This window comes from Aspergillus saccharolyticus (genome assembly GCF_003184585.1).
Source record: "Aspergillus saccharolyticus JOP 1030-1 unplaced genomic scaffold BP01scaffold_11, whole genome shotgun sequence".
Taxonomy (NCBI): Eukaryota; Fungi; Ascomycota; class Eurotiomycetes; order Eurotiales; family Aspergillaceae; genus Aspergillus; species Aspergillus saccharolyticus.
This window is the reverse complement of record NW_020290621.1, coordinates 381,784-405,392: the sequence shown is the minus strand read 5'-3', so window position 1 is coordinate 405,392 and position 23,609 is coordinate 381,784. Positions and strand designations below refer to the sequence as shown.

General features: G+C 53.9%; 10 protein-coding genes across 10 annotated transcripts; 4 read left to right on the top strand and 6 right to left on the bottom strand.

Annotated features, from left to right (window-relative positions):
- Positions 1 to 1,169: 1,169 nt before the first annotated feature.
- On the top strand, positions 1,170 to 2,725 carry BP01DRAFT_415243 (endo-1,4-beta-xylanase; the record flags this gene model as incomplete). The annotated part of the gene is made up of 10 exons (XM_025579123.1): positions 1,170 to 1,413; positions 1,474 to 1,514; positions 1,571 to 1,619; positions 1,688 to 1,809; positions 1,866 to 2,011; positions 2,071 to 2,159; positions 2,221 to 2,258; positions 2,323 to 2,421; positions 2,498 to 2,563; positions 2,636 to 2,725. The coding sequence occupies 10 exons, from the start codon at positions 1,170 to 1,172 to the stop codon at positions 2,723 to 2,725; spliced, it is 984 nt and encodes a 327-aa protein (XP_025432208.1).
- Positions 2,726 to 4,470: 1,745 nt separating this feature from the next.
- Positions 4,471 to 5,520, bottom strand: BP01DRAFT_415242 (glycoside hydrolase family 12 protein). The gene is made up of 4 exons (XM_025579122.1): positions 5,445 to 5,520; positions 5,082 to 5,405; positions 4,766 to 4,986; positions 4,471 to 4,687 (listed from the first exon to the last, which is right to left on the bottom strand). Exons 1-4 carry the CDS (start codon positions 5,492 to 5,494, stop codon positions 4,608 to 4,610), a joined length of 675 nt encoding a protein of 224 aa, XP_025432207.1. The 5' UTR covers positions 5,495 to 5,520; the 3' UTR covers positions 4,471 to 4,607.
- Positions 5,521 to 7,212: 1,692 nt separating this feature from the next.
- BP01DRAFT_397446 (DUF3632 domain-containing protein) lies at positions 7,213 to 8,431 on the bottom strand (the record flags this gene model as incomplete). Its single annotated transcript, XM_025578506.1, has 1 exon — positions 7,213 to 8,431. Exon 1 carries the CDS (start codon positions 8,125 to 8,127, stop codon positions 7,213 to 7,215), a length of 915 nt encoding a protein of 304 aa, XP_025432206.1. The 5' UTR covers positions 8,128 to 8,431.
- A 303-nt stretch (positions 8,432 to 8,734) lies between these two features.
- On the top strand, positions 8,735 to 11,225 carry BP01DRAFT_338683 (uncharacterized protein; the record flags this gene model as incomplete). Its single annotated transcript, XM_025573333.1, has 6 exons — positions 8,735 to 8,803; positions 8,895 to 8,974; positions 9,045 to 9,766; positions 9,834 to 9,987; positions 10,047 to 10,208; positions 10,279 to 11,225. 6 exons carry the CDS (start codon positions 8,735 to 8,737, stop codon positions 11,039 to 11,041), a joined length of 1,950 nt encoding a protein of 649 aa, XP_025432205.1. The 3' UTR covers positions 11,042 to 11,225.
- An 837-nt stretch (positions 11,226 to 12,062) lies between these two features.
- On the top strand, positions 12,063 to 13,769 carry BP01DRAFT_338680 (synaptic vesicle transporter; the record flags this gene model as incomplete). Its single annotated transcript, XM_025573332.1, has 3 exons — positions 12,063 to 12,420; positions 12,488 to 13,479; positions 13,575 to 13,769. 3 exons carry the CDS (start codon positions 12,063 to 12,065, stop codon positions 13,767 to 13,769), a joined length of 1,545 nt encoding a protein of 514 aa, XP_025432204.1.
- Positions 13,770 to 13,895: 126 nt separating this feature from the next.
- On the bottom strand, positions 13,896 to 15,083 carry BP01DRAFT_415238 (carbon-nitrogen hydrolase family protein; the record flags this gene model as incomplete). Its single annotated transcript, XM_025579121.1, has 3 exons — positions 14,869 to 15,083; positions 14,364 to 14,809; positions 13,896 to 14,260 (listed from the first exon to the last, which is right to left on the bottom strand). Exons 1-3 carry the CDS (start codon positions 15,048 to 15,050, stop codon positions 13,896 to 13,898), a joined length of 993 nt encoding a protein of 330 aa, XP_025432203.1. The 5' UTR covers positions 15,051 to 15,083.
- A 1,105-nt stretch (positions 15,084 to 16,188) lies between these two features.
- BP01DRAFT_391058 (uncharacterized protein) lies at positions 16,189 to 17,972 on the top strand (the record flags this gene model as incomplete). Its single annotated transcript, XM_025578048.1, has 2 exons — positions 16,189 to 16,855; positions 16,921 to 17,972. The coding sequence occupies exons 1-2, from the start codon at positions 16,237 to 16,239 to the stop codon at positions 17,970 to 17,972; spliced, it is 1,671 nt and encodes a 556-aa protein (XP_025432202.1). The 5' UTR covers positions 16,189 to 16,236.
- A 357-nt stretch (positions 17,973 to 18,329) lies between these two features.
- Positions 18,330 to 20,111, bottom strand: BP01DRAFT_381856 (uncharacterized protein; the record flags this gene model as incomplete). The annotated part of the gene is made up of 1 exon (XM_025577329.1): positions 18,330 to 20,111. One exon carries the CDS (start codon positions 20,109 to 20,111, stop codon positions 18,330 to 18,332), a length of 1,782 nt encoding a protein of 593 aa, XP_025432201.1.
- Positions 20,112 to 21,169: 1,058 nt separating this feature from the next.
- BP01DRAFT_381855 (uncharacterized protein) lies at positions 21,170 to 21,797 on the bottom strand (the record flags this gene model as incomplete). Its single annotated transcript, XM_025577328.1, has 2 exons — positions 21,170 to 21,450; positions 21,548 to 21,797. 2 exons carry the CDS (start codon positions 21,795 to 21,797, stop codon positions 21,170 to 21,172), a joined length of 531 nt encoding a protein of 176 aa, XP_025432200.1.
- A 223-nt stretch (positions 21,798 to 22,020) lies between these two features.
- On the bottom strand, positions 22,021 to 23,303 carry BP01DRAFT_381854 (Clavaminate synthase-like protein; the record flags this gene model as incomplete). Its single annotated transcript, XM_025577327.1, has 4 exons — positions 22,021 to 22,244; positions 22,298 to 22,420; positions 22,490 to 22,856; positions 22,920 to 23,303. 4 exons carry the CDS (start codon positions 23,301 to 23,303, stop codon positions 22,021 to 22,023), a joined length of 1,098 nt encoding a protein of 365 aa, XP_025432199.1.
- Between the last annotated feature and the right edge of the window lie 306 nt (positions 23,304 to 23,609).

Sequence of the window (23,609 nt, the reverse complement as noted above, 5' to 3'; positions counted from 1 at the left end):
ACTACTGATCATAGAGTTCGAACCAGCAGACGTGCGACACCTGACGCCCAAATTCTGGGCTCTTCATCGGGATAACATCTGTGCCTATGAAATCGCTGCATTTTCGCTGGCCACGACCCAGTGCAATCTAAAAACCCCGCTACTACCAAACTACTGCTGCAATGTAAGCACCCCCGGCCGCCACGGCAGACTATTATACTCCCCACTGGCATTTGGATCCTTCCCCTGATACAACAACTGCAGATTGCAGGGATCCACCGTCATCATCTGATCCAGATTGACCCTCACCAAAATCCCATGACTGATACATGGTGACTGAGAGGAAGTGAGAGGTCTCCATTGACGGCGACGGGCGCGGGATGCGTCTAGGGCAGGTGTTTGAATTTATGTCAGCGAGGTGCCCGGCTACGTTTCGGATCCAAGGAGGCAAAACTTGATTGCTGGTAGGGATTGAGTCACGACAGGTCGATCCCAAGTGGCGTCGAAAGGAATCAGCCAGCAGCAAGTGTCCCCGAGGACATGATGGAATCTGGCTGATTCGCCAAGAGGAATCATTTCTACGCTGAGACAAGCCACGGGGCAGTGTTTCATGCTAAAACACTATAGACTTCAGACGGTTTCCGCCAAACATGACATCTGTCCCCAGGGGGAACGAGTCAGAGAGATTATACAAGTGGATGCGGGCAACCAGAAGCCAGGAGGCAGATCTTGCGTTCAGCAATATCTGGACACAGAGACAACAACTGACTGGACAGTGAGGTTTGTCGGGAATTGTAGTATCGGTATTAGCCGAAACGATCTTTTCAGGGCTTCAGCCGAGGCAGACCCTGAAGATCAGACCCTGAATGCCACCAAACCGTGCAGCATCGCCACCCCCGGCGCTTCATTCAACCATTCAGGCTAATCGGGGATCGAGAATCATTTTCCGTATCAGGTCAGGACAATCGAATCACCTCTACACTAGGGCGGTCGATGCAACAGCCGTTCTGAATTGGGAGATGCTGCCGCTCAACTGCTGGATGTCAGCCTAACCGCAGCTTCTCGGAGTGACCCGGCGGCCTGTCCAGTATAAAGGCTGTCTGCTCCCATGGCTGAATGCTCGGCTTGCAAATCTTCTCATCCCCTCCTGTTCATCACTCAGTCCAACCACCACCATCATCCTGGTCAATATGGTGCAAATCAAGGCGGCTGCCCTGGCTCTCCTCTTTGCCCCGAATGTCCTCTCCGAGCCTATTGTGTCTCGTCAGGCCGCGGTGAGTCTTGATACGAAATTCAAGGCTCACGGCAAGAAGTACTTCGGCACCATTGGCGACCAGTACACCTTCAGCAAGAACACCAAGACCCCTGCCATTGTCAAGGCCGACTTTGGCCAGCTGACTCCAGAGAACAGCATGAAGTGGGATGCTACTGAGCGTGAGTCACACTCCTTCAAAGACAAATGGGGGAAAACACAACCCTGACGACCACAATTAGCCAGCCGTGGACAGTTCTCCTTCTCCCGGTCGGATTACCTGGTCAGAAACCGTAGCCAACTCATACCGCATCCCACGCTGACACTGGCCCCCCCTAGGTCAACTTCGCTCAGTCCAATGGCAAGCTGATCCGCGGACATACGCTGGGTAGGTCTTGCTCAATATGCCACCGTGACCAGCGGACACACGACAGTAACATGGCTGACCTCGTTCAGTGTGGCACTCCCAGCTTCCTGCGTGGGTCTCGTCCATCACCGATAAGAACACCCTCATTTCGGTCATGAAGGACCACATTACCACCGTGATGCAGCGCTACAAGGGCAAAGTCTACGCCTGGGTGAGCTGGCCCCCTCCATTTCTGCGCAAACCCATGTAATCTAATCTCAAATCCAGGACGTGGTCAACGAGATTTTCAATGAAGACGGCTCCCTCCGCAACAGCGTCTTCTACAATGTTATCGGCGAGGACTTTGTGCGCATCGCCTTTGAAACCGCTCGGGCTGCCGATCCCAATGCGAAGCTCTATATCAATGACTACAAGTATGTTCTAGCGTCTGCCTCTTTTTTTGCGGGAGGAGGTCTGTACTGACGATGACAAGCCTGGATTCCGCCTCGTACTCGAAGGTGAATGGCATGGTCAGCCATGTCAAGAAGTGGCTGGCCGCTGGTATCCCTATTGATGGAATTGGTAAGTGAACGGACGGTGCTGGGTGTCGCACCGGATGTAATTCCTAAAAGCGATCCGACAGGCTCTCAAACTCATCTGAGCGCCGGTGCCGGTGCGGCCGTTCCTGGATAAGTGACCCCTTTTCTCCCAGCAGACGTGCCTAGGTAGTATAGTGAGCTGACAGCCTCTTACCGCTCTCAATGCGCTCGCTGGTGCGGGCACGAGTGAGGTAGCCATTACTGAGCTGGATATTGCGGGCGCCAGCACCACCGACTATGTGAATGTGAGTGAGGGATCAGATGGGACGATAACCATCGTGGAGGGCTGTATGTTCTGGCTGACTCGCCCCCAAACCCCAGGTCGTCAACGCTTGTCTCCACCAGCCAAAGTGTGTGGGTATCACCGTTTGGGGAGTCGCGGATCCCGTAAGAGCTCTCTTCGCCTCGCCTTGCCCTTGCCTTGAGCAATCCTCGTATACTGATGGTGTGTTTCTGTAGGATTCGTGGCGTGCCAGCTCCCGCCCTCTGCTTTTCGACAGCAACTACAACCCCAAGGCTGCGTACACTGCGATCGCAAATGCGCTCTGAGGGATGAGCACAAGACCCTCCGGGCAATAGTGGAACATAACTTCTACAGATTAGCCAATATACTCCGTAGTCGAGTTGGAAGATGACACATGCATGATTTAGGATCAACTGCCCTAAGGGTGGGGACCGGCTTTCCAACTGATATTATACGTATTGTTTCGCCGAAATTGTTCCATAGACCGGCCATGGGTCTCGCCCCACGCATCCGGGGCTAGACCCCGTAACTCGTTATACGCCGTGACTCGATGTGTAGCTCGGATGATGGGTTAGGGCTGGATGTCGCCAGTGGAGGCAGCCTTACTCATTGACAGTGTAGGGTCGACGAGTCGCTGCCCGGGTTGACTCTGAGATGCCCTGCTATCACACTCGAACGAAAGGAGAAAGAGTGGAGGACATTCTCCGGAGGTTCATATTTTCAAGTGCCACAGTAGAAACAGCCGACAGAAAAATGGATGTGTCTCAGATGAGCATCTTGCCAGTTGCCAGTTGCCAGTTGCCGGGTGCCAAGTGCCGGGCAGTTGATCCAACCCTATTCAGGGTCTGGATCCGGCCCCCACATTTCCCGCATCTCGGTTTAATACAGTAATTACAATTAATCGCGTCTCGGCAATAGTTGGACCCTGGACCCTGGACCCTGGACCCTGGCCCCTGGCCCCCGGTCCTGCAGAATGACCCTCGCTTAGCTACTCGCTGCTAGCAGCCAATGGAATGGCACTCGACACCGGTAGTTGTGATGACCGAACCAACTGCCGCCCCGTTTAGAATGAACTCTTAGTACTCATCTAAGTTAGCCAGCGAATTTCCAACAATATACCTACATTGTACACCACTCTCTGTCTTCCACTCGCTGAATCTCCTGACGCTTCGCCACGGGACTGTCACCGATATACCGCACCAGACCAGACGAAGTGAAATATATTGCGTGACTTTATTCTGGGGAAAGCGCCGGAGAGAAAAGTCTCACAGTGAGACAACAAGCCCGCCACCCAACCATACTCCAGTCCAGTCCAGCCAGTCCAGTCCAGTCCAGCCAGTCCAGTCCAGTCCAATCGAAAAACCGAGGCTCCCCGCAACGGAAGAGCATGAATTATCAGGCAATTCTCCCGGCTACGGTGGGCTTCTCCAGGCAGCAGCTTGTCTGTACGGAGTATAGCCTTACCTGAGACCTCCGCCCGCAAGTTGAATAGGGTTCCGTGGCCTAAATTGCTATAGGAGTAGTAGTATACATCCAATTTATCCACTTTAGCCTTGAAAATTCAGGGTCAGGGTCAGGGTTTCACCCGCTACGGAGTGGACCCTCATGGGAGTACTGTCCAGAACAAAATGGAAGGGCATCGGATGTTGTGCCTATCGGAGCTTCCGTTGGTATACCGGCTGTCTGTCTCGCGCGGACGTTGATCAATGTCTGTCCTAAGCACGGACATATGGAGTGGTATTGGTGGTTTACCCTCCTGCCTCTGGATTCTCAGTCAGTCCAGGCGTGTGATACAACATGCTACTAGGAGAAAAAAGTATCCACCAAATGTGTCTGGAAGGGTGACGGAAAAGAGACCTACCGACTGGTATGTGTTTCAACGCATATTGCTATTACTATAGCAAGACATGAAGTATGAGACATCAGTCTAAATTCCGTTCTCTGTACTTTGACTCCGAGCAAGAATGTGCAGTAATTGAATATTGGTGGGGGTAAGATCTAGCTAGACCCGCATACAAGCAGATATATCGGGTCCACAACGGCCTACCACCGAACACACCGAAACAGAACTTATCGACTCCCTCTCAACGGCTGAACTTCTCCAAATCCCCCCCAACTTTTCTCTCCTCTCAAAAGCAATAGGCGTGCAAGCGCTAGCATCATCCACGGCCGCTTGAAGACACTCCACTAGTGCACACTTGCAGACCAATCAGACACGGTAAGCGTCGCAGGCCCTCCGGTAAAAGGCTCAGTGCCGAATTGCACATCTACCAGTTCGTCCGTTAGTATATCGCTGTTGCACTCAACTCAAAACAAAATCAAAGATCGAGCAAAGGGGATCTCACTAATCAGGTACTGGCTACTCGCCGGAAAGCCGTGATGCTGCGTCAAGTACTTGAAAAAGTTGTTGATGTCCCCGCTGAAGCTCGTGACCGGAGTCGACGCCACGAAGCTGTAGGTCTTCTGCGCGCCAGTCGCCCCGTACCACAGTTCCCAGCTCTTCCCGTCAACGGTGGCGGTAGCGATCTTGGATCCGATGGGCTGAACATTACCATAACGGGCGAGCCTGGAAAAAAGCCCCCAGCGGCTGCGCGTCAGTATATGATGATGGCGGTATGCGGGGCCGGACAAGGAGTGTGAATGGAATGAATGAGTACATACCACACCATGAGTTCGTAATCACCACTGTAAGTAACATGGTTGATATCCGCCGCAGTGAACAGGTCATAAGCCACGTCAGCCCGGATGCCCGCGTTGTCGTAGCTCCATTTGGCAGTGCTGGGGATCTGGCTGATCTGGCTGACGAGCTTCTTCGTGAAACGGACGCCCGAGTTGGCGTAGCTCTTGACCGAGTTCTCGCCGCCGGACCAGTCCCACTTGGTCGACCAGGAGATCCCAGAGTTCGAGGCGGACTTCACGGTGGTGCACTGGGAGCCGGAGCCCGCATCCTTGCCCCAGAGGTTGTTGTTGACGGTGTATGCCCCGCTGGTGTACGTGCCGTACTGATCACAGAACTGGGCTGACTAGGCCAAGACGGCGCCGACGAAGGGCGCAAGCAAGAGAGAGGCTTTCATTTTGGAATGTTCACAGTGGCTTAATGGGGATTGAGTGAGGGTGGATGTTGCTGAAATAGGGGTGCCGGGGCTGAATTTATAGGTTAGAATTCAGCCTTAATTCCCTCGTAAGTACCGAGGAGTCAGGACCCACAAGTGGCAATCCAACTCCGACCCCAAGTCTGTCAATAAAGATTGATTCAGCCTCAACCGGTGAGAAATTGTCAAGGAATGAGATCGGCGCATACAGGATTCAGAAAGTGAAACCGGGGGATGCCAAATCCAGGCTGTATGGATGGCAAGTGGGGCTGAATCGTGCCCCGACAGGAAGAAAATGTCCGACAGATCGTTCCCGTTTAGCCCTGGAATAGAACAAGCGCGAGCTCCTGCGCGGATTTCGACGTTGCAGGGTCCAGGCTATGCTTCATCCAGAGGGATTAGCAATTGCCTGGCCCTGAATTGTTACTGGTATTGATTCAGAAGGAGAATACAAATGGGCCTGAATTGCTTGTCGTAAGTTTTCATGACAGAGGGCACATCACTACTGTTGTTCCTATGTGCAGCTTGCTATTGATGGCCATGCAAACGAAAGAGATACTTCCCCAAACTTCTTTCCACAAGAGTCATTGCGTATGTCCTGACTTGCATGATACCTTTTTCCTGGCACATTCTGGAGTAACATGTCCACCACACCCGTGTGGGCCCGGCCCAATGCAACCGTCGCTGGCATTGCAAAGCCATGAACCGCACTATCTGGCCATACACCATGGTCAAGAAGAATGAGGACGATGTCAGAATGGCCGTAATAGCAGGCTGCGTGCAGCGGACTTAGATGGGCCAATACCACTGACGATCATTAGGATCCGGCTCAGATGAGGGAAATTGTGCATGCGCATTAGCTTCTTTCGCAAGAAGCATCTGCACTATGTCAGCATTATCTCGCAAGCACGCTTTCAACAACAGCCGTACATGGTTTGCGAATCGCAAGTTCAAGTCAGGTTTTGCTTCAAGCAAACCTCGGACAAAGCCGGGAGAGCAATTTAGGGTTATCGCGAGATCAAGCGGCGTATGTCTCACAAATGATGGAAGGGACGGTGAGACACAGGGCGAATCAAAGCATAGCAGTAGTAGTCAATAACACGACTGATATGTTACTCTTTGCCCGTGACGGAAATACAAGCACCTGCTCAAGTGAGGCCTGCACTATTGCAGGAATCGACCTCCCTCTTGCGAGCACAGTCCAGAGGCGTCCATATCCTGGAATTTTTCGATTGATGTCAACGCCAGAGAAATGAATTGTTCTGACCATATACTCGGATCAGTGTATCGCTGCGATGTGCAATAAAAGATTTTCATGTCCAGCAGGGTTGCTGGTGGTGATACTTGCTCCATCTTCTTGTATCGAGTTCATCTCTTGTGATCCCATCCCACGAGTTTCCAATGTCAATGTTCAAATGCAACTTAACCCTGGATGAAGGAAGTGGAGAGTTGAGGGGAGCATAGAAGAGACTGAGAGCTGAAGAAAGCCCCGCGCTCAGCCTTGCAGTTTCTATGCAACGCATCCCCGATTGGGTAAGATCCCTGCTTGAAAAATATACAGCTTCTTGTTTCTCACCATTACAGGGCATAAGTCTAAGTATAGAAGGAAAAGAAAGACATGCATTACAATAATAAAGATGACTTCTGCAAAGATAGGGATATCAATTACATCCTATACTTGAGCACAGTGAACACCTGATTCACTCGAAAGCTGCGGAAGCTGAACGCTTCTTCAGGTTACCCTGAGCCTTGTCCTCAATATCGTTCATGTGCTCTACCACAGACACTGCAGTCTTTTGCAACTCCGGTGAAGCATCCTTGGCCAGGTCGAGGAGACGCTCTTTCCAGAAGGCCCAGCGCTCCAGACAGAGATCCGCCTTGCCATAGTAAAGAGGACCAGGGCTGGTAGAGCGCTGTTCACACTCTGTAAGAACGCCTTCCTTTCTCTGGCGATACAGCTCCGCCCCCGCATGAAGAATCCATTCACGCACTACGCCAACGTGGAAGTCCACGCCGTCCGGGATGGACTGAGGGTATTCGAGGGCCGATCGCAGTTCCCAGATGGCAAACATTTTCCACGATCTGAGTTGTCGCCCCATCATTCTGGCCATGAATGAGGTCCTATTGATCCACTCCTCCCTATCAAATTCAAGACTCAGAAAGGGACCCATGGGGACGGATCCCTTCAACGGGTCGATGTTCTCCATGCCATCACTGCCACAATTTCCGAGGTGATCACCCGCCGATACGAGGTGAGCCAGTGCATGAATGAGGTCAACCAACCGAGCCTGTCTTTCGTTGTCATGGTAAGAAATGTCCCTAGCGATTTTGATCACGTAGCCCCAGAAGACGCGCACCAAAGCGTCCGTAGCGTTATCTGGCTGTAATCCGCTCTCGATGCCCCCATAGGCCCAGCGCACGGGATTCCCAAGGCATGCATCGCAAACAATCCAGAACTGCTGTGAGAATGACTGGAACTCTGGACAAAGGACACTTATGAGAGCGTTGAGATGATAGGCTCCATTCTCTGGTTCCAACTGTGCATCCACAACCGAATGCATAATCGTGAACCAGCCGTTCAGCACTTGTGGCTTGGAGGCGCTTTCAACATCCATTGGTGTGCAAATAGGAGCCTGTGGCTGTCAGTGATGTTGTATATTCGTGTATTTGCGTATTGTGGATAGCCCCAAGCATGGAGGCACTCGAGGTCTTAAATGGGCAAGGAGGTATACACCAGTAAGTCGTCCCCAAAGCATCATATTCTGTGCATGACTAGAAAGAAGTCTTTGAGGTAGCGGGACTTTCCACCGTTGCATTGACTCGATGCATTTCATTGTTGAGAGTCGAGTTGATCCACCTGCTTGCCTCAGAAAGAAGTTCCCATCTGCAGCACGAAATGGGAGAAACAGATTGAGGAAGGAGTTGTCCAGGTGGGAGATGAACTCAGTTGGTGGTCAACTCACCCGGTCTTTGCAGCCGATGGCAGGAATCCGTATTCAGCCTAGTCTTGTTGCCTGATACTCCGGGCAGAGATGTGCGCCTCAGGCAACATTATGATCTCCCCGCCTCTGGGGCGACGTTATCACAACCACACTCGTCTCACTTCATCGCTATCAAACAACCATCATTGCATCCCAGCTTGCATCTGGCTGCTCATGAAGCATATACCAAGCTAAACTCCAAGAACAGATAAAGGCCTGCATAGGGAGTGATAGAGCATCGATGGATTCACCTACGTCAAACTCCCGCGTCGTGGTGGCCTGTGAGTCGTGCCGCAAACGAAAACGCAAGGTATTCACCTGACTCGTCCTCGTCCTCAAATTGTGTTGGACAACTTCTGTAGGGTCATGATCTCAGGTAGCCTAATGTGAAAAGTGTTCAGTGCGATGGCTTGCGACCAGCGTGCTCCCTCTGTACCGTCAAGCGCGTTGCTTGCCATTATAACACCGAGAAACGCAATAAGTCTGCACCCCAATAACTAGTATTGATACCTCGAACAGGATTTGTGTGTTTGGTCTGACTTTCTTTGTAGGCGTAGGTTTGACGCAGACTATGTGCGAGGGTTGGAAGATCAAATTGCGATGCTTAGGGAGGAGCTGGATCGATCTCGAGCCGGTGACTCCGCTGCTGTCACTGAGGATGTTCCGCTCGATCAGGGCCTGGATCCTCCTCAGGCAAAAGCTGATACCTCCACTATCCCTGACAACATGACGACTGCGATCGAAGACGTCAGTGCTCTCATTTGGCGGATGAGTCTCGAAAGCAACGGAGAGCAGGCTTTCGTGGGACCATCGGGAAACTTCTGCTTCCCGGTAGACAGTTGGGATAGCAAGGAGGCGCGCGGAGAGAAGCCAACAGCGGTATCTGACATAACGTCTGTCGCTCGAGGGTTGGGTTTGTCGTGGCTGGATCGAGTAGATGTCATGGCTAGGAGCCGTTATCTGCTCGATCATTTCGTCCGTTACGTCAATCCGATTCATCAATTTCTCGACGGTGAGCTTTTGAGTCGACTACACGGAGATAGCTTGAGTTCTGAGTTGAGACTCATCAAGACTGCCGCAATGGCCGCCGGCGCTGTTTACTCGGACGATCTTCCAAGCAGGACGGTCGGGGAGGAGGCTGCAGCTATAGTTGATGCTATGGCTCTGCAGCTCTGTCGACAGTCGCCTAGCGTCTCCACTGTGCAGGCCTTGTCTATCATGTCTTGGCGGGAGTTGGGATTAGAGCAACACAACATGGCATGGATGTACAACTGTGGGTATTCAGCATGCCCGCACTCCTGTGATTCTATGCGTGAGTGACTGACTGTCACCCTATACAGCAATGTGCGCGAGCATGGCCCTACATCTGGGTCTCCCAGTGCACATTGCTGAAGATGGAAAGGAGTCCAACCGGGGCGATGTCAATGCAGGTCGAAAGTCAGAAATGCATCACCTACGATTAAGAGCGCTTTGGTCTTCAGTGTTCATGGACCGGTACGTGACAATTCCACCTCCACCCCGAGTCTTTGCCCGCAGCTAAGTCCTTCAAACAGAATCGCAACCTCTCTTCTTGGTAGAAACTGCATGCTCCCGTGGCGGCGGATTGACGCTCAGTCCTTCATTAGCACGGTCGGTCCTACCCCGTCTCTAGACGAACTCGCCTTCGATCATCAATGCCGCTTATGGTTCATCCATGACCAATATATGGACCGAATGTAAGTTCTCTCCAAGCAGAAGAGTCTTACCCACAGTTTCTAGCTCACGAATTGCTTGCTTTGCATCCAGCTATTCATTTGAGTTCACCGGATTGGACAGCTCCGAGAAATCGCGCCTCCTGCTCGATGCACGGGATCAGCTGCATGCCTTTCGGCGACAGCTCAGCCCCCAGGTCCGAATGAGTCGGACCTCTGCCCTTGTACCCTCCATCATCTACCTGCACATCTCATACCACATGTCGCATATCCTCATCCATCGACCCTATCTCCGAGAAGCCTCTCAGAATGGTAAGATGTACCAGCTTTGCGTCCGTGCCATGTCCACAGCCGCAGCGTCGATCGTGCGGCTGCTGCGCGAGTATCGCAAGATTGCTCCGCTCGATCTGATCCCTCCTTTTGTGGTTCACAGTGTGCTGACCGCCGCCGTGACGCACCTTTGCAATGCGACCGCAACGCATCAGGCTCTGCGCAGCGCATCCATTGCTCAGTTCCGGGTCTGTTTCCATGCTTTGTGGGAGATGCAGGCGCGGTGGATGAAGGCAAAGCGGGCGATTCGTCTGCTGCGGGAGCTGGCGCGCCGATGGCAGGTCATGGTGGCCTTGCCGCTGCAGCACGGGTTCCCTGTTTCCGACCCGCCAGAGGTGCTAGAGGAAGAGAAGCTGGAGTTTATCTGGCCATCGGCGGACTATCCTGAGGATAATGGTGAAGACACTCGAGTGGACCACGACGAGCAAACATACCCTAGCATATTTCCGGACATCTTCCATGAAACCGGGTTTGACCTTTTGAATTTGACGGTGTATCAGCAGAATGCTTTTGATGAAACAATTTAGCCCTTGACCCACAAAGCCAGATCGTGGGCCTCTCATAGCATACAGAGACTTGACTGAAGCTATATCTTGTGACACGAGCTGCGCATGCGGTATTGCACAGGAACGCAATCCTGGTTAACAGACACATTGGTAATTTTTTGTGGTGTGCATGCCGTTAGGTCAATGGATAAAAAGCTACCAGGCGGATTGAAACTCAGCAGTATCACTAGAAGAGTTTGGCATACAGAGCAGTAGAAACATAGCTCGCCAGGATTACTACACAGGAGCTGACGAGGTTGGTAATTTACAATCTATATGAGGACACATTTTCCTAAAGTTCACACCTCATCGGCCATTTACTAATCATTACGAAGAGAACAATGCTCAAGAGCTTTCCATACGACTGACATCGATCTTTAATTATTCTACCCGGGCCCGCGTACAATGTTCCATCTCGAAGATTCTCAGTCAATGCATCCCGTGCCAGAATGCCAATCAAGCAAGCAAGCAATCAGCATGACTAATAGCAAATCCAGCATCATACTAGTTTCTGTCCCATTCATGGAATCACCGATTGCTGCTGATAATCACTCCTGTCTGAACATAGTCCCGTACCGTAGACACCAATGAGCTGGCCGGATAAGCAGCCCTGTCTGATACCAATGAGAGCTGTTCGAGAGGTCTCCCCAAATGCTCCTGGACGAATCATAACGGCCATAATACCGGGCCGTATTGGTCTTGGCTGCGAGCGGAATCCATCCATCCAGTGCCACACGGGGTTGTGCCGATGATAAGCCCTCGTTGATCCTTCGATAAGCCCATTCAGACGGCGGAAGGTGAACATCCGCCCTGATAAAACCAGTAGAAGGCAGTCTCGATCGTTGTATTAGCGGCATTTCCCCGCATGTCCTGTACACGAAGTATATATCGGCCGTGCAGGATCCTGCAGCTGAACTGGTCTGGGCTGAGGAGTTTACCCTGTCTTTTCATACTTTTGATATCAATCATCAATCCCGCCAGACTACCACTGTGCACTGATAAAATGTTGGGGTTACAACCTCCTTCGGTGGCCTCGAGTGAATGGGCTCGAGTGCGAAAGGAGCTTTTGTTCGCTACCATAGTCCTGGGCTCCTGTGCCGATGGAACCCTAGGACCCGTGCTGGTGCCGGGCTTTGTGGTCGTGGCTGCAGACCTCCAGGTCAGCCTGACCAGCGTGACCTTGTTAAATGGGAGTCTGGTGATGGCCCTGGGGGTGAGTTCCTACGTCTGCTCTCCGTTGGCCACTTGCTTTGGCAAGCGACCGGTGTATCTGTGCACTACGCTGTTGGTGCTGGCTTCATGCTGCTGGGCGGCTGCCTCCAGATCCTATACGTCCTTGCTTGCATCGCGGGTGTTTCAAGGTAGGATGGATAACTCTTCCCCCTCTGACGCCCTACATACAGTACTAAGCTTCTGTCCGGGCTACAGGACTCGGCATGGGGGCGTTCCTCTCCCTCGCGGGAACATCCTCCATCAACGAGGTCTTCCTCGAAGACGAGCGGGGGGTGCGAGTCGGCCTGTGGAATTTTGCCTTCATCGTCTGCGTCAACCTGACGCCGGTCATCAGCGGCTATGTCATCTCCAGTCTCTCCTGGCGCTGGGCGTTCTGGCTCGAGGCGATTCTCTTTGGGGGGGTGCTGGTGGCAACCATCCTTTTCTTCCCCGAGACGACGACCACCACCACCGTTCGTATGGATGGTGGTGTTGCCGCTGTAGATGACAGGATCCCTACCACCCCACCAGACACGATCGATACGAAGTCTGCCTCCGAGGTCGACATCGCGGAAAAGCAGCAGCAACAGTCCGTAGTGCCCTTGGACGACACCGCCTCCGTCGCAATCGCCTCCACCGTCCCCATAACAACCACCACACAAAAGCTGCAAGCCCTCAGCCTGGCCCTGGTCTCCCCGCTGGCCATCCTCCTGCACCCCGTGGTCCTCTGGGGCTGCATCATGTGGTCGGTCACGTTCACCTGGACCATACTGTTGGGCGCGGTAGCATCGCAGATCTTCACCGCACCCCCCTACAACATGAGCACCATCGCCGTGGGCAACCTGACCGGGCTCGCCCCGGGGATCGGGTCCGCGCTGGGGACGGTCCTCGGGGGATGGCTATGTGACTGGACCCGTCGCCTCCTCTCCCGTGCGCCTGCACCTGCGCCTCCATCCCACCCCCCCGCCAACAGCCCAGGAACTGTCGATCCCGAATCCCGTCTTCCCGTCCTCCTCCCCGCAACAATCACCATGGCGGTCGGCGCCTTCGGGCTCGGCGCGGCCACCGAGCGGGGGGATTCCGCGGTCGTGTGCGGGGTGTTCATGGCGATCCTCAACTTCGCCGTGGGGATGGGCTGCACGGGGATTGTAGCGTACACGAATGATGTCTGTGCGGAGCGCGCGGGGGATGCTTTTGGGTTGGCTATGGTAAGTAAGAAGACTTTGAGCTCATCTTCGAAACAAAACTGTTCCCCTGCCCTGTTGTTTGGGTGCTGACGTGGTCGGGGGGGGTGTTATTCTAGCTGATGAAAAGTGCGTTGGCGTTTGGGTTGACGTTCGTGTGGAATGACTATTTGGGGAAGCATGGGCCGCTGGTTTTTTTCTCGACGTTTGGGGCGTTGAGTGTTGGGGTGATGTTGACGAGCGTGCCGTTGTTTGTGTGGGGGAAGAGGGTGAGAAGGTGGGCGGATGGGTGGGATTTGTTGAGGCGGTCGTGAATTATTCAAGAGTAGGAGAGGAATATGAAGAGAGAGGGTTGTGAATGTTTGCCGTTTATTACTTGAATTGTATATGCGTGCAGGTTGCTCGTTACTTGTACATCCCCTGCCCACAAGATACAGACGCTACTCCCCCCTCTGCTTTGCCCTCTCCCGAACATGCTGCCTCCCCTCCCGCCTCTCCACCCCCAACCACAACAGATCCGGCCGACTATAATGACCACACACATCCACAAACGCCCTCGCTTTCTGAATCGGGCCCTGCAGATCCAAATCCGCGTACAGCATCCCCTCTTCCGTACTGGGAATCGGGGTGGAGAGCATCCGCCCATCCGGCCCGAAGATCGCCGAGCTGCCGCCGCCGGGGGTGTTCATGATCGCCCCGGTGCTGGTCTGCATCTTCTCGATCGCCGTCGGGCCGATGACCGCGGTGGTGTGCAGAACGTAGGACTGGGATTCGATGGCGTAGGTGCGAGCGAGCGCGATGGTTCCTGTCGCAGCCCAGCCCAAGGGTTTGGGAAACATGTTAGTATATACATCCGTTGGAAAAGGAAGAGGGAGGTGTTAAGGTTAGCCTAGCCTAGCATAGCATACCCTCCTTGGACATCGAAAACAACGCATCCCCACCCTCGTCCGCCTCAAACAAGGGCGGCCACGCCGCCACATGGATCTGCTCGCGCTGCGCATACGCATGGTATTTGAGGAGGGGCTGGAGATGCTCCCAACACGAGAGCGCCCCCACGCGTCCCGCCGCGGTCGTGTCGGCCACACTGTCCAGACAATCCCCCCAGGAATCCCCGAAGATCGTGCGCTCCATGTGCGTCGGCTTGAGCTTCTTGCGGTGCGCGAGGATCGTGCCGTCGCTGTCGATGATCGCCTGCGCGATGTACAGCGAGTGGTGGATGTGTTCGGAGAAGCCGAGCACGACGGCGATTTGGTTTTGTGCGGCGCAGTCTTGGATGGTGCGCATTTGCGGGGAGGGGACGGTGAGGCTGTTTTGGATGTACTGAGTGGTGAGGGTCATGTCTACTGGGCGGGTCCTAGGGGTGGTTGTTAGTATGACTGGTGGAGAGAGTAAGAAAGTGGGGGATGAGCGTACCAGATCCAGGCGGGATAGCCTGGGATCCAACATTCGGGGAAGCTGATCAGTTGCGCCCCGTTCTGGGCGGCCTCGGCGATCAGAGCGCAGGTCTTCGCGACGGTGGCGTCCAGGTCGAGCCACACGGGCTCCGCCTGGGTCACGGCGACTCGAACTGTTGTGGCGGGGAGAGGAACCTGCATGATAAGTGTATGGTGCAAATTGAGATGAAAGGGAGCGAGGGTGTGGGAGTCAGCATGATTCATTGTGATGCTTTTATACTCCGGAGAGAGTCCCGGGAAGCAGAGCTTATCGCCGCGGAATCCGTCTTCCGCCGCTAGGCTGTGTATGGTTAGGAACCATCTGTCAGTTTGCCTGGACGTCGCCGTGTACTACAGTATATTACCATGTCACGAATCACCGGTAATTTACGCGGGGGATGGGATGTATTGAAGCGCATAACGGCTTGACCGAAAGGAAATACATAGCCAGAGTCAATGCAGTCTTTGCATGGTAATTCCTCCTCGTAAGAAGCCGGCTATCCTTACAAGGTGTTTCTTTCTCGTGGTGTATAAGATAGTCAGTTACCGCTACTCGGAGAGAATAAAAGCGTTTCTCCGACTGACCCGCGGGGCAGTCTATACTAGAGGATTTTGAAGCTGCCCTACCGTCTTGTCTCTAGAGTAGACACCGTGTTCCTATACTGCAACTACCACTGAGGTGCTCGAGCACTCCTGTGCTAGGAAAAAAAGATGTCGACGGGTGCCTTCTGCGGACTCTTCTTCAAAAGTATGAGATGACATACTCCATGAAATTGGGATGGTTGGAAGGAAGATGAGGTTAGTCGCCCATTTCCCAGTACCCGCTGTTAGGGCTAAACTACAGTATGAGACTGCATGCCATCGTCACCACTCCGCGGTCGCAAATCGAGATAATTCCTTATCATCACAGTTCCTTGATCGTCTCTGGCGCCTCTTGTTCTAAACAGGACACTCGACAATGTCCACAGCGACATGACCTTACCCCCTACAAGGCTGAACGAAGGCTACCCTGCTGACCCAACGAGGAGGCAGTGCAATCCATACGCTGGGATGATCGAAAGCTGACCGGCAAACCACACGGACCTACAACTTCCTAGCAGTGTTGGAACTCAACATCAACTGATTTGCGGAGAGGTGCGTGATGCATGCAGTGGTGCTGCGCCGTTTCTCCGGCTGGCGCGTAACTACTGTATGTATGGCGCAAGCTGTTGTGGCGCAGACAGCCGGAAGACTGGAGCGGACATAAAAGCCGAAAGAACAGCACACCAAACTCTGTGTCTATTTTTTTAAGCAGCAATCTTTCGTGGAAAACCGGATCAACTATTGTCTTCATACACAGTTCTATCAAATGGTTACCACTGTCGTTGTGGCGCCCCCTGCGCAGTCGAAACCCGCGGCGAAGTACTCGTGCCCCGTGTGTCAAAAGAATACCTTCAAGAGAATACAAGATCTGCGACAACATCAACAGGACGTGGGGCATGGAATTCTATGCAAGGGCTGCCAGAGGAGTTTCGGTAGCAAGGAGAGCATGCAGCAGCATTATGCGGATGTTCATCAAGCGCCTCGCCAACGTTTACCTTGCGCAACGTGCGACGAGATGTTCGCCAGTACGCAAGCATTGACAGAGCATCAAGCTGCACACATCAAGCAACAGAAACCATGGGGCTGCTCAACGTGCAACCGGCAGTTTGCGAGTCAGAACGCGTTGATAAATCACCAGGCCAGTCATCGACGGACGGCTTCGCAGGTAACATGCACCACCTGCACCAAGGGCTTCAAGGACTCGGCTGCGCTGTCACAGCATAGCGTCATTCATGAGAAACCCAAGGCAAACGTCGAGTCGGCAGCTGTAGACACGACGGGCGCTGCAGTCTCAGGGCCGACTGCAAATGCACCCGAGCCCCTGGCAGCTGCCGTGCCAGATACACGTCCAGTGCTCCAGGGACTGTCCAACAGTATACACCCAGGTACGAACCGCCTTTCTTTGAGTCGTAGAAAACTAGCCACGTAACCAATGCTAAGAAAGCAACAGAACTAGCCATCGCCAACGTTCTCACCAACCACCCCTACAACAACAGCCGACTCGCCCTTCTCGGACCGTCCGAGCAAGCAGTACGCTACCCTCAGCTTCAGTCCCACTGCCACTCCACCACCCGTCTTGTAGCGCAAGGCTTCATCATGTCCACCACCGCAAACAACCACAAAGACAAGCCATGGAGGCACTCCATCCCTCGCTATCACTTTCGACCCACCCCCGCGCCCGCATCACCTCTATCTCACGCCACCAAGCACAAAGCCGTCGTGATTGACTGCGAAATGGTCAGCGTCACCCGCGGCCAGCAGCATCTCGCCTCGCTGGCCGCCGTCGACTTTCTCACCGGGAAGGTTCTGATCAACCGATACGTCTACCCGGAGAGCGGGCGCATCACCAACTACCGAACGCGCTACAGCGGCATCACCGCCGCGGTCATGGACGCAGCCATCCAGAGCGGGACGGCCCTGCGCGGGTGGGTCGCCGCACGGCGAGCGCTGTGGGAGTATATCGACGCGGAGACCGTCCTGATCGGCCACGCCCTGCAGAACGATCTGAATGCCCTGGGGATCATACACCCGCGGGTGGTGGACTCGCAGATCCTCACGGGCGAAGCCATTGCCGCGGCGGGGGCTGCGGCTACGGCCTCAAGCCTTCCTCTCGTGGCCCTCAAGACGTTGACAAAGGAGTTGGCGGGTTATGACATTCAGGTGGGACGCAAGGGTCATGATGCCTTAGAAGATACCTACGCCACGCGGGATGTGGTGGTGTGGTGTTTGCGGTATCCGCAGGCTCTGGAGGAGTGGGCGCTACGGACGTGGAACCAGCGGCTGCAAAGGAAGCAGGCAGCCGCAGAGACGAGGAAGAGGATGCAGCAAAAGAAAGCTCAGAGGGTGGTAGCTCAGGCCAGTGGCTTGGCCTTCCGATCGTCGATCCAGGTGGACGAGGAGTCCGATGACGACGATGAGTCGGAGGTGTTGCGGTGGGAGGATATTGCGGTGGATTGCGGGTGGCCTCATCCTGATACGGGGTATGATCCGTGGTCAGACTAGTTGTTCGGTTTGATTTTGAGCAGATGTGTGGGGATTTTCTTCCGGTTATGTGGACGATTCTGCGATAGCATAGTACATGGTGAGGTACAGGAGTCGGTAAGACAGACATCATATCAAATACAGTCTCTATTCATAACATTAACCATGGACTTGTCATCATTGCTCTAAATCTCTGACCATACATTTCGGCCAAGTGTAAATCGATGGCCAGGGAGGGGTTCGTAGTAAATGACTACACAGCGCGCTGTGATTCCGATCAATAGAGGATGTTAGAGAGAAAAGATCGTAAGGGAATAATTTTGTGACGATTTCCTTGGGAGATGCGACTACATTCATCAATCAGTGCTTCGTCAATGATCAGGGGTTTCTGGACATCAGGGGGCTGGGCACTGACATTGCTCTGTCTTGTTGTCCGGCTCTTCGGACCCAGTCGACATTCGAACCACTCCTGTAGACTTCATCCGGACTTTTTATGGGCTTGCCGTCCACGCCAGTTTGAGTCGTGCTCGTCGCCTTGGCCGTGGCGGAGACCAGCTCATCGGTACAATCCGGTTGATAATCGGTGAAGACATCTTGGGTAGAGGAGGTGGAAGCCAGAGGGATTCTCACACAGAGATAGGACTTCTTAGGGTTAGCCGTCGGCTCTGCGGGTTCTTTGCCGGCGTGGTCATCCATGGCTTCATATTCCTCTACCAAACCCATCAGGCCATGGATTGAGGGACATTCGAGGCCGTCCAGTGCAGCTTTTTCATTGCGATCGTCCTTGCTGAGAAGGTGCCCGTGGATCTCTTCCATCGTGGACTCTAAAGGATGCAACCGGCTTTCCAGGATATTCTCCATGGTCTGACAAACATTCTTGTTCAGTTCGAGGAAGCGTTCGTCTAAGCCAGTCGAGATGTCCTGAACCTTGCTCTGAGTCAAAAGCGAGTTGTGTTGAATGTCTGCTAGCGCTGCCAGTGTTTCCTCCGCGATCCCCGCCTTGTGGTCTTGCTGCCCGAGGGTATCCCCCAGTATATGCTCCAGCGAGGCGAGAAATCCCGCGAGAAGGTCATTGTGGTTCTCCCTGTGCTGCTGAAGACTCTCTCGGCTGTGATTCGTGACTGCCTGCAGGTTGTGCACCTGTTCTTCGAGCCTCTGGGACAACGACTCATTCTTCTCGCGTGTAAGTATCTCCTTCTCTAGGGACAAGGTATCAATGACGCCTTGTGCCGTGTGTAGTCTCTGTTGAAGCTCATCGTGCTGGCGTCTGAGCCTTGCCAGATCTCTCCTCTCTGCCTCGCGTGCATTCCTTCTTGTTATCTCGTACTTCTTCAGAAGGTCTTCCCGGGCTTCAGTGTCTGCTAGTTGTTTTCGGAGAGCCTTGCATTCCTCGGCTGCGAGGGTCTTCTGCTGCGTCAGCGCCTGTTCCAACTCTACTGTCTTCTGCTCGGACGCCTGCAGTTTCTTCTCCAGTTCTTTCCCCTTCTTCTCTTCCGTCACCTTGTGTTCCTTCATCTCTTTTTGCAGTCGACTGACTGTATCCAAACCATGTTCGCACGAGACCTTCAGATCCGCAATCCGATCGCGCTGCTCACTGATTTGGCCCTGGAACACCCGATTTTTGGCCTCACATTCCCCGAGCTCGTCCCTGAGTTTCTGAGCACTCTTATGCGCAGTCTCGACTTTCTCATGCGCAGTCTTGACTTTCCCACGCAGCTCCGCTATTGTCTGGTCCCGCCCGCCCAGCCGCAAGAGCAGCTCCTGGTTCTTCTTCTTCTCCTCTCGCAGCTCCGCCGATAAGGTCGTGATATGCGCGACTTGTGCACGCTCGGAAGCATCCGATTTCTCCTTCATGACCCTCAGAGTTGTGATCACTCCATCAAAGTCGGACGACCCCTGGGAGCCGCTCGGGCGTCTTTCGGGACCTATCGTGTTGACGTGCGGAGGCACACCTGCCGGTGGTGGTGGGCAAGCTGCGCTTTTGTTTCTGTTGGTGACTCGGGGGCTCTTTGAGGGCCGACTCAAGGTGCTTGCGGTGGGGCTCTGAGCTGGGTGTGAGGTTTGGGTCGAAGCATAGTTGCGAGAGGATGCTCCAGAGAGTGTGGTAGAACTTGATTGGGAGGGTGTGGATTTCACGGACTGGAAACTTCGTTCAGACATGTTTTCTTCTGGAGGGAGGAAAGGCTCGATAGGATGATGATTGGAGGTGAGTGCTTCGAATATATGTTAGTAGGATTTCAGGGCGAATTTCAGCAGAGAATCGTGAGAGACGATACGGGGGAAACAAGCAGTAAATAGGGCTCGCTCTGCCATAACGCGTGCTCGACGCGTGCTCAACTGCCTCGCTCCCCCCCCCCAGTTATCGCTCCATCCCCCCACTGTCTAAAACGGTTGGAGGGCAGTTCATTCTGCATGTCAGCCTTGTCTGGTCATATGGCTGAGCGAGGCTTCTCGTTGATTTGAGCAAACATATATCCCCCCCTGGTCGGTGGCTTGCATGAACCCTAGCCTCTGTGGCCATTAGCACCCACCATAAGCACTGGAACACCAATGCGACGCGATGCAGGTTTGGACAATGATATCATTACATCTGAGAGGAGCCACGTTGATCTGCCAGTTGCTGCGAGAAGAAACCCCCATGGAGGGGGCAGCAAATAGTTTTGTGGGGTGGCTTGAAGCCTCGTTGACTCCATTTCCGACACCGTGATGATCGCCGTGTCCACTACTTGAGTATCTGGGGCATCAAGCCCGGAGTGACTCATCGCAATATTTCATAGTGAAATACGAGACCCTGGTTCAGTCTGATGGGGAGCTAGTCGTGTCGAGATATCCACTGATTGACAACCGGCCTGTCGCTCAGCAAGGGTCTCCTACTGCCTCACCCTGACCCTGGTCAAGCAGTGTTGGCAGGTTCTACTCCACGAGATCAAGCCCTGGAATACGGACAAATGTGAATGGCCGTATGGGGTGCTACTGATAGCTGCACCGGAGATAATATCTACAACATATCCTCACGCACCAACCGTCTTCCGCGACCGCGGCTCCAGAGGAAAAACCTGCTCGTCAACCTGCACATCCTTATAGACGATATCCCACTTCTTCCTCCTGGCAACGCAACATACTCCTTGCCGGGCTCATCCCGAAACCCATTTCGCGCATGAAAAATGCTCAGATTGTTGATATACTGCACATCTCCCTTCTGGAAATCCAGCGCGGCGCTATGTCGTTCCAGTGAGATCCTTGATATGCGATAGAACGAGAGCGGTTCCGTTGGAGAACCGCTGGTCTTCTTGTCGTCCGCGCACGTTGCCGATGTGGGCGGAGACGCCGGCGTAGATGATGATTTTATCGGCACGCGAATAGTGGTCGATGCGGAAGCCCCGGAGCACGAAGAACCCTCGGCCTTGGTGCAATTCTTTTGATTGCTGTCGGAGGCGATCATGCAGGGTCGGTAGGGGCAAGGTGGATTGGTCGATTGCGCCCCATGGGAGATTGTGCGCTGCAGTGTGGAGGATATTGTGATTAGTTGGGCATGGATGAACAAGGAATGGGTGAGGTGAGATTAGGGCTTCAGAATGGTCGCTACACTGTAGCACCTCTGAACCTCTGCAAAGCGCCATCGATCTCGTCCAGCTCGGTCTCACTCAAGCGCACCAACCAGTCATCGCGAGTTTCCACCTCTCGTCCCTCCCAGACCAGGTCAGAGACCAATTGTATGGGAAAGCCAGCAGGGACTGCGCTGGGGAGATCTTCGGTGGTCTTGCGTCGGGCGGTTCGCGCCTGGTATTTGTCCCAGTCGGGATGATATTGGATATCGGGCTGGGTGAGAGGTGCAACCACAGCCATGGTGAATGTGAATGGGTGTTGGATGATGGCTTTTCTCCGGAGGTGCGTGCGGGGGTTCTTATCTGTTGTTTATCAGACGGGGATTACGCGCTTCACAGCTACGCTAAGATGTGTTGATCACTGGGATGCCGCACGCCATTGAGCCACCGTGCATGTAGGCACGCTATTTCTGCTACTTCTGTGTGACTATCGTCAACGATCGCCAGCCTCTCTGCTCAATCCTTCAGAAAGCTTCCATTGGAGACTGATCTGTTTCCCACATGCTCACCAGGATTTTCCGTTCGCCTGTCCACGGTTTGCGCCCGTGCGAGACCTGGAGATTATCGACCAGCAACAGATCGCCTTCCTCCAGACAGAGATCAATCTCCAGACTATTCACGACCTCCTCCAACTTCTGCAAATACTCTGCAGGAATGGCTGTTCCGTCGCCGTAATCGCACGGCAGATCTGCCCCCGGTCAGCGATGGATTTCATGGCCTCATGTGTGATGGACAACCTACATGTCATTCCATCTCGTCCCAGATAAGGCGGGTCTAACGCTCCCAGATCGCGTGTCATTCCATACCGACCGACTAAGCCGTTAAACCAGACCGGTCGTCCGCTGGCCGGGGCCCGTCGAATACCTTCAGCATGGTTAGCATGGCTAGGTATAGCCTCGTGCCGGAAGGTGTCAAGGGACCAACAACACACACCGGGGATGTGCTGGACCAACTCCAGCGTATCATCCTGCAGCCACCGAAAAGTGGGCGTGAGCTTGCGCACCTGCGCTTCAGCCTTCCGCTTCTGCGTGTCGCGATCATCGCCCGGCTTGAACTCTTGTCCAAAGCTATGCTTCCCGGCCCAGTTGAACTCGTTCCCCTTGCCTTCATGGCCTGGAGCCCGGAACACCATCTTCATCGCCAGACCCCGTTGGTGGACCTCACGGACAAGCGCAGGCACCGTCGCCTGCAACTTCTCGTACACCAATGCACTATGCGCAATCGGGGTCTCGCCCCCCTGCAGGGCTTTCTTCTCGCAGTAGAAGTGGATGTTGGAAGGGAAGCGTGTGTAGCGCGAGTACTAGTCCGACTCGTCAACCACCACTCCCCCAACATCCCCTTTCTCAATGAAGCGAGCCCTTACCTCATTATGCTGGTAGAATCGACGATCCGACGGTCCTTCATTGGCCGTCCACACATTCTCCGCCACCAGGGTTCTTTTCCCTGCGAGGCCGATCTGCACGAACGGATGGGCGCCACGGGCGTTTTCGACGGCGTTGATGAGGCGAGCGAATGTCTCCGCGGCGGGATGCCCGATGCCGTGAATGAGCACGGCCCCGTGACGCTGTAAGAGCTCGGAGAGCCGGCCGGACTCGGCCAAGGAGGTCAGGGCGATCACGGCTTCATCGACCGTGGGCACCCCAGCGCTGGCTGTATCCGGGCAGTGGAGCTGCAGTCCGTAGGGGAAGGCATTCCCATGCACCGTTTGGGCGCCAGGAACGTCGAAGGGTTGGAAAGTGACCGTCATAGCTCGTGTATTTTGGTGTCGTTGCGGATTGCTCTTCCTGCTTCGCCTGCCACCTGGGTCCTAGAAATAAATACCTTCGATGCTTGTGGGTTGGGGGAAGGTGGGGGAGGGGGGAATAACGCCATCACGGCTGCAGGTGAACTCATGCACTATTGATTTAGAGCAGCTTGGCGGCTGCGTGGCTTCGGAGTAAGCCCGAGGGATTCCACTGTTCTACTTTCTATCACGTCAGTACATCTTGAGCTTATCAGATATATGACTCTACAAGTATCACTAATTATCTAGATCCACTAAGTGGACATCTAT